General features: G+C 58.9%; 1 protein-coding gene across 1 annotated transcript; it reads left to right on the forward strand.

Annotated features, from left to right (window-relative positions):
- Positions 1–713: 713 nt before the first annotated feature.
- On the forward strand, positions 714–1,388 carry LOC112061607 (transmembrane protein 217-like). Its single transcript, XM_065592303.1, has one exon. The coding sequence runs from the start codon at positions 714–716 to the stop codon at positions 1,278–1,280; it is 567 nt and encodes a 188-aa protein (XP_065448375.1). The 3' UTR covers positions 1,281–1,388.
- The last annotated feature ends 6,349 nt before the right edge of the window (positions 1,389–7,737 follow it).

Here is a 7,737-nt window from a genome sequence, read left to right on the forward strand (position 1 = left end):
AGTCGGGACTGAGACCGGGGGGTGGTGTCACCGATTAGGCGGGGGGGTGTCACCAATTAGCCAGGACCGAGCCCGGGGGGTGTCACCGATTAGCCAGGGGGGTGTCACCGATTAACCGGGACTGAGATGGGGGGGGAGTGTCACCGATTAGCCGGGACCGAGCCCGGGGGGGTGTCACCGATTAGCCAGGATCGATCCCAGGGGGGGGTGTCACTGATTAGCCAGGACCGAGCCGGGGGGGGGTCACCGATTAGCTAGGGGGGTGTCACCGATTAGCCGGGATCGAGCCCGGGGGGGGGTGTCACCGATTAGCCGGGACTGAGACCGGGGGGTTTTCATCGATTAGCCGGGGGGGTGTCACCGATTAGCCGGGATCGAGCCCGGGGGGGGGTGTCACCGATTAGCCGGGACTGAGACCGGGGGGGTTTCACCGATTAGCCGGGGGGGTGTCACCGATTAGCCGGGACCGAGCCCGGGGGGTTTCACCGATTAGCCGGGGAGGTGTCACCGATTAACCGGGATCGAGCCTGTGGGGGGTGTCACCGATTAGCAGGGACTGAGACCGGGGGGGCGTCACCGATTAGCCGGGGGGGGTGTCACTGATTAGCCAGGACCGAGCCTGGGGGGTGTCACCGATTAGCCGGGGGGGTTTCACCGAGTAACCAGGATCGAGCCTGGGGGGGGTGTCACCGATTAGCCGGGACTGATCGTACATGATCCTAGTGACCAACATCTACCTGATCTTTGAGGTTGGCCACTTGGAACGAGCAATGACGGACATGGCACAAATCAAGCCCTTCAACTTAACCGAAGTGGGGAAGATGCTACTGTATTGCTACTATACAGCCATCACGCTGGCTGTCAGGACCTACCCGGTGTGTGTCTTCCTCATCTACTCAGTCCCGAAGCGGCTCTACATGGGCATGTTCGCCTATGTCGCATGGATCATCTTCGATGACCCGGTTAACTGCCTCATCGTGGCCCTGGCTTACCAGGTCTCCAAAGAAGCCTGGTTTTCCCTCAGCCCCCTGGAGTGGTTTGGGCTGGCCACCAGGAGCCCCATGGATTGTTTCTGGCTCTCCTTCGTTGTCACGTATGCCCTGATGGTTATTGAAAGCAAAGGGCAAGGAAGGCTGTCGCTCAGGATGAGGCGGAGCTCTAGGATCGTGTCAGAACCGCCCAGGTTTAGGTTGGGCTCCACTGCTAGGAAAGGCGTGAGGGGAGGTATTGGAGCAGTACATTGGGCCCCATTTTCACGTGTTTCCTACCGATGGAGATGAGAGACCATTACCTGTGTTAATCTCCTTCCTCTGTTGTGTAATTCAATGTTTCTCTTGCTATTGCTGCATTTTCCAGGCTCTGAGTTCAAATCCTGAATAAATACCCCAAAAGCCCATGATTTATATTTGTGTTTTAGGTTTTTCCCCTGGCTTTTATTTTGCATCAGGAAGCCACAGGGCATGGGAGTCAGCAGAACTGGGTCTATTCGGTTCTGCTACCGAGTCACCAAATGACCTTGAGGAGTCATGTCATCTCCCCCTACCTCAGTTTTCTCATCCGTAAAATGGAGAGAAAGATATTGCTGTATAGTATATATGTAAGGCACTTGAAGCTCGAGGGATGAAAAGCCTGACATAAGGCCAGATTTTGAAAGACATTTAGGCATTGCGGTGCTCAGCCTTGAAACACCTAACTGATTTAGGAGCCTAGCTCTCATTTTCAATAATCAATCAAAGGGCAAGGGCAAGGAATGTGTATAGCCCACTCCTGTAAGGGTGTCACCGATTAACTGGTGCTGGGGCCGAGCCTGAGGGGTGTCACCGATTAGCCGGGACCGAGCCCGGGGGGGGGGGGTGTCACCGATTAGCCGGGGGGGGGGTGTCACCGATTAGCCGGGACCGAGCCCGGGGTGTGTGTCACCGATTAACCGGGATCGAGCCTGGGGAGGTGTCACCGATTAGCCGGGTGTGTGTGTCACCGATTAGCCGGGACTGAGACCAGGGGGGTGTCACCGATTAGCCGGGACCGAGCCCGGGGGTGTGTCACCGATTAGCCGGGACTGAGACCGGGGGTGTGTCACCGATTAGCGGGGACCGAGACCGGGGGGGGGGGGGTGTCACCGATTAGCCGGGACTGAGACCGGGGGTGTGTCACCGATTAGCCGGGACCGAGACCGGGGGTGTGTCACCGATTAGCCGGGACTGAGACCAGGGGGGTGTCACCGATTAGCCGGGACCGAGCCCGGGGTCCAGGTGCCCCCAGCCGCACTCAGCTCCCCGGCAGCTTAGCGCTCCGCTTCCAGAACTGCTTGCTGCTCTCAGCGGCCATGGCTGAGGCTGGGGCCGGGCCCCGGCCGGCTCCGGGGGGACGAGCAGGGGCGGCAGGTCCCGGAGCCGCGGGCCGAGGCCGCTTCACCTCCTCCCTCCGGAGGCCCCGCTGCCAGACTCCGGCGCCGCCATTTTGGATGGGGCGGGGGCAACCCCCGGCCATTGGCTTCCTGGCTCCACGGCCTCCGGCTTGGCCAATCCTGAGCCGGAATCCTACCGCGTCCTGAAGCGAGGGAGTCCGGGGCCTGGCAGAGGGGCGGGGCCACGAGAGGCGGGAGAGACCATCTGCGTGCAGGGAGGAATAAACCATTTCCACTGGAGGGATGGAGTGGAGTGAACCATCTCCACTGACGAGGGGGGAGGGTTAGGTTAAATCATCTCCATTGGTTGGGAAAACGGAGAAACCACTCTGCTTGGGAGAGGAGTGGGAGAATAGGGTAAATCTTCTGTCCATGGTCACCAGGGAGGCGGCGTGAAGTAGGATTAAACTAAGGAGTGGGTTAAACCATCTTCACTGGGGGAGGACAGATGGAGAGGGTTAAGCCATCTGCACTAGGAAGGAGGGGGTGATGTAGGATTAAAGTATTTGCACTGGGAGGGAGTGGGTGACAAAGCTGGGGGGCACCTGCTGCCGGGCCCCTTATAATTCAAGTCCAACCCCAGTGTTTCCATATCACTTTGTTACCGAAATATCGGGTCCACCTAGCTGAGAGCCAATAACAGCCAGACAGGGATAAGGAAGAGTTGCTTTATTCTGCAGAAGAAAGGAGAGCTTTGCACCTTAGTACAAAAACTCTGTCTTACACACATTTTACAGATCCTTTATACACATTCAGACAAAGGTCCTTGCAGTATTAACACTTGATTGATGGTTGTCAGACCCATGCTTTTGCTATCTGGTCAGTGAAAACCGGCTTGGGACCAGCTCCAACTACCTTAAGGCCTTGAAGGGAAGACAGTTGAAAAGTTCAGGCTACTGTGTACTTGAAGTGTCTGCTTCCCCCTAATGGCCACTGGTTGACATAAAGGCTGCTCTGTTAAGGGGGGGTCACTAGTAACTTTCACAGTTCCCCCCTTCGGGCCTGACAAATTCAAAAATTGTCAGGCCCGTTACGCAATTTGCGATCAAGCTGGAGGGACAGATACTGGATTTTCTTATGGACAGCAGAGCTTTTGATCAAAGCATTACACAGGCATTTGGCACATTGTATCATTGTCCAAATAACACATAGAAAGAAAAGAATCCATTTAACAATTGTTTGAAAGAGCCCCGTAAACCATGACCCAAGGTCTGGAAGGAGGTCCTCAAAACTAAAGGTGTGATCAAGTAGGGTTACCATATTTTGTGCCTCCAAATGGAGGACACTCCCCGGGGGCCCGGCCCCGCCCCCAGCCCCGCCCACGCCCACGCCCCAACTCCGCCCCCTCCCAAAGTCTCCGCCTCCTCCCCTGCTTCCCGCGAACATTTAATTCGCGGGAAGCCTGAAGCAGCTAAGGGGGGGGGGAAGGTGAGGAGGCGCGGCCCAGGCTGGTCCCCCTACGGCTCCAGCCTGGGTCGGCTCGGGCCCTGGGGTGCCGACCCCGACCGACCACCCCCCGGCTCCCAGCCCCGAGGGCCCGGCGCACCCCCCGGCTCCCCGACCCCGGCTCTCGGCCCGGCGCACCCCCCGGCTCCCCGACCCCGGCTCCCGGACCCCGGCGCACTCCCCGGCTTCCGGACCCCGGCGCACTCCCCGGCTCCCCGACCCCGGCTCCCAGCCCTGCTCCCCGACCCCGCTCCCAGCCCGGCTCCCCGACCCCGGCGCACCCCCCGGCTCCCCGACCCCGGCGCACTCCCCGGCTCCCCGACCCCGGCTCCCAGCCCGGCTCCCCGACCCCGGCTCCCCGACCCCGGTGCACGCCCCGGCTCCCCGGCCCCGGCTCCCCGACCCCGGCGCACGCCCCGGCTCCCCGACCCCGGCTCCCAGCCCGGCTCCCCGACCCCAGCGCACCCCCCGGCTCCCCGACCCCGGCGCACTCCCCGGCTCCCGGCCCCGGCTCCCCGACCCCGGCCCCCTCCCCGGCTCCCCGACCCCGGCGCACTCCCCGGCTCCCCGACCCCGGCGCACCCCCCGGCTCCCAGCCCCGCGGGCCCGGCGCACACCCCGACCCCGGCCCGGCTCCCGGCTCCGCGGGCCCGGCCCGGCTCCCCGACCCGGCTCCGCGGGCCCGGACCGGCACCGCGCCCCCCGGCTCCCGGCCCCGCGCCCAGCCCGGCCCTCTGCACCATGCCCCCGGCCCCGGACAAAGAGGCCCCGGCCGAGCCTCCCGATTTTCCCGGACATGCCCGGCTTTTGGGGATTTCCCCCTGGACGGGGATTTGAGCCCCCAAAAGCCGGACATGTCCGGGAAAATCCGGACGTATGGTAACCCTAGATCAAGAGATAAAGCACGGAAAACAACAGCAGCATTCTTAATGGCTTGTAAATCCTGCTCAATTAAGCCAGAATGATTAACATAGAAACAATATTTTTCCCGATGCGAGCACAAGTCCCCCCCTAATTGGTTCATATGCTTGGAAGGAGCATTGAGAATGTTTGTACTTCCACCCAGAAAGTTTCCAAGTATGTCTCCATGGCCACAGATCAGATGGTACTCCTGATGTGTCTGTAAGGGCAGTGGGCCAAGCCTGATGCTCTAGATCATTCCGAATGGCCATTAGCTGGTCATTCAGGACATCCTGAATTTCTGAACATGCTAGATCCCACTGCAATGCCTTCCCAGCCTCAGTGATATTCAATACCATTTCTGTCAGCAACTTCTGGGTCATAGAACTAAGGGCGGAGATAACATGTAACTCACCAATTCCACCCTGTACCTGGGTTAGCTGTGCCCCAATTTCTCATCATATTTTGGTTCTTAAAAATAGTCCAAACTGCTCCTGCACTATTGGCTAGGGATACCATACGTCCGGATTTTCCCGGACATGTCCGGCTTTTTGGGCTCCAAATCCCCGTCCGGGGGGAAATCCCAAAAAGTCAGACATGTCCGGGAAAATCGGGACATGCGGTGCCGGGCCAGGGGCTCGGGGGCCGGGCCGTCGGAGCGGGGCCGGGCCGGGGGCTCCGGGGCCGGGGGCTCCGGGGCCGGGCCGGGCCGGGGGCTCGTGGGCTCGGCCGGCGGTGCCGGGCCGGGCCGGGGGCTTGGGTGCCGGGCCGGTGGTGCCGGGCCAGGCCGGGGGCTCGGGGGACGGGCCGGCGGTGCCGGGGGACAGGCTGGGGACCGGCGGTGCGGTGCCGGGGTTTGGGGGTGCTCGGCCGGGGGCCGGGGACCGGCAGTGCTGGGCGGGCCGGGGGTGCTTGGCCGGGCCCGGGGCCGGCACCCCAGGGCCCGAGCCGACCCAGGCTGGAAACGCCGGGGGGGCCAGCCTGGGCTGCGCCTCCTCCCCCCACACTCCCCCTTACCTGCTTCAGGCTTCCCGCGACTCAAATGTTCGCGGGAAGCAGGGGAGGGGGCGGAGTTGGGGCGTGGGGGCGTGGGCGGGGCTGGGGGCGGGACCGGGGCCCCGTGGAGTGTCCTCCTTTCGGAGGCACTAAATATGGTAACCCTAGCTTTAACTAGTATAATGGGATTTCATTATTCTTTTCCATTGACTCAGGTTCTTATGACATGGTTCTAAAAGCAAATTCCCTGCTGCTTTGTCCTCCTGCTCTGCTCTAAGGTGCAATTCATCTTGGTCAATCTTCTGGGATAGAACAGTCATCACAATTCTGCCCGTATCTGCTTGGAGGCTTTATTAAGTACAGTAAGCTAAAAGTATATTTAAAAAAAAAATGCAGGCCCTGATCCTGCAAGCATTCATCCATGTCAGTCTATCTAAATGCAAATAAAACTACCCATGTGCTCAAGGTTAAGCAAGTACATGTTTACAGGAGCAGGGCCTGGGTTTGCAAGTAGGGTTTGGGGAAATACTACAGTACGGAGCAAAGGTGCCATCTAGTGGCTCTGAGGCAAGTAGCTCTCAAACTATGTCTAGGGTTTCAAAAATTCAGAACTGAGGTGGATGCAGAAGCCAGTGAGAGGTCTGAGACCTATTGTGTTTGACTCATGTTTAATCCTTTTTCAGCCAATGTGTCCTTCCTTGGTTGCTGGGATGAAGCAGTCTCCTCTCTCCTATTTCCCTCCTGCACTGAAAGGAGGGGTGGATCACTAGCAATAGACTCCTCTACAAAGGAGGAGGTGAGGAAGCAGGTTCACTCATCAGAAGCAAAATAGTCATCCAGGACTGATCTCGTCATACATCAAAATTATTATGGCTTAACAGCTATACATTGCTTTGCTTTGTTACAATATGATTCTCAAGGGTTGACTGTGCTTAAAATTTTAAGGCTTGTTTTTGTCACAATAAACATGCCTCAGAAAAGGGACTTGTGGCTAAATCACCCAGCTCTCAACTTCACAGCTCTGGAAAGGGTTGACTTTCCCCCTCACCTGGTAGCTGCAGGATTCCACGTCGAAAACAGACTCACATTTCTCTTGGTCATAGCCAACAGGGGTGACAGCTCTGTCATGGGGAAAGAGAACAAACAGTAGGGTGAGAGCAGCAGAGCACCTGGATCATCAGTCTTCCCCCAAAGGCTGGGAGAAAAGCCCCTCAGGCTGCTGCTCTCTCTGTAGTTACTAGGGCAGCAGGAGAGAGTCTAAGAGCTGCTGCTGGCTTCAACTCTTTACCTTCTTCCTCCCTTCCCACAATTCCTTTCACCCTCCTAATTGTGCCCACGTGATGGTGGTTTGTTCTTGTTTTTGGTGTGTGTGTGTGTGTGTGGTGTTTTTTTTTTTTTTAACAACTAAAACTCCTCTAGCATTCCGGGTAGGGTCACTGTATGCTTTTGCAGTTTCCCTTTGATTCCCCAATTCCTCCTCTTTGTTCTGCCCTTATCTTCTGCCCCCCTCTCCATCTCTGCATTTCAGGTGACTATATCACCTTCCCCACTGGTGTGTGTGTGTGTGTGTGTGTGTGTGTAACCTACAATGTTTGAGGACTAGGGTTACCATATTTAAAAAATAAAAAAAGAGGACACTCCATAGGCCCTAGCCCCGCCCCCCAAAGTCCCCACCCTAACTCCCCTTCCTCCCTCCCAGCCATGCGGAATGGGCTACCCGAGCGCTACCGGCTTCACGTTTTGCGGGGCAGCCTCCAGACCCTGCGCCCCCGGCCGGCGCTTCCCCAGCGCAGCTGGAGCCAAGGAGGGGAAGCGCCCAGCCGGGGGCGCAGGGTCTGGAGGCTGCCTGGCAAACCATGAAGCCGGTAGCACTCGGGCTGCGGGCAGCCCCTATGCCTCTGGACCCCAGCCGCCGGCCGGGCACTTCTCCTCCCCGGCTCCAGCTGCTCTGCTCCGGCGGCACAGGGTCCAGAGGCACAGGGGCTGCC

Source organism: Chrysemys picta, chromosome 4 (genome assembly GCF_011386835.1).
Source record: "Chrysemys picta bellii isolate R12L10 chromosome 4, ASM1138683v2, whole genome shotgun sequence".
NCBI classification, from domain to species: Eukaryota; Metazoa; Chordata; order Testudines; family Emydidae; genus Chrysemys; species Chrysemys picta.

Excerpts from the sequence above, each read along its gene's own strand:
- LOC112061607 (XM_065592303.1), top strand. The coding sequence starts at position 714 with ATGATCCTAGTGACCAACATCTACCTGATCTTTGAGGTTGGCCACTTG.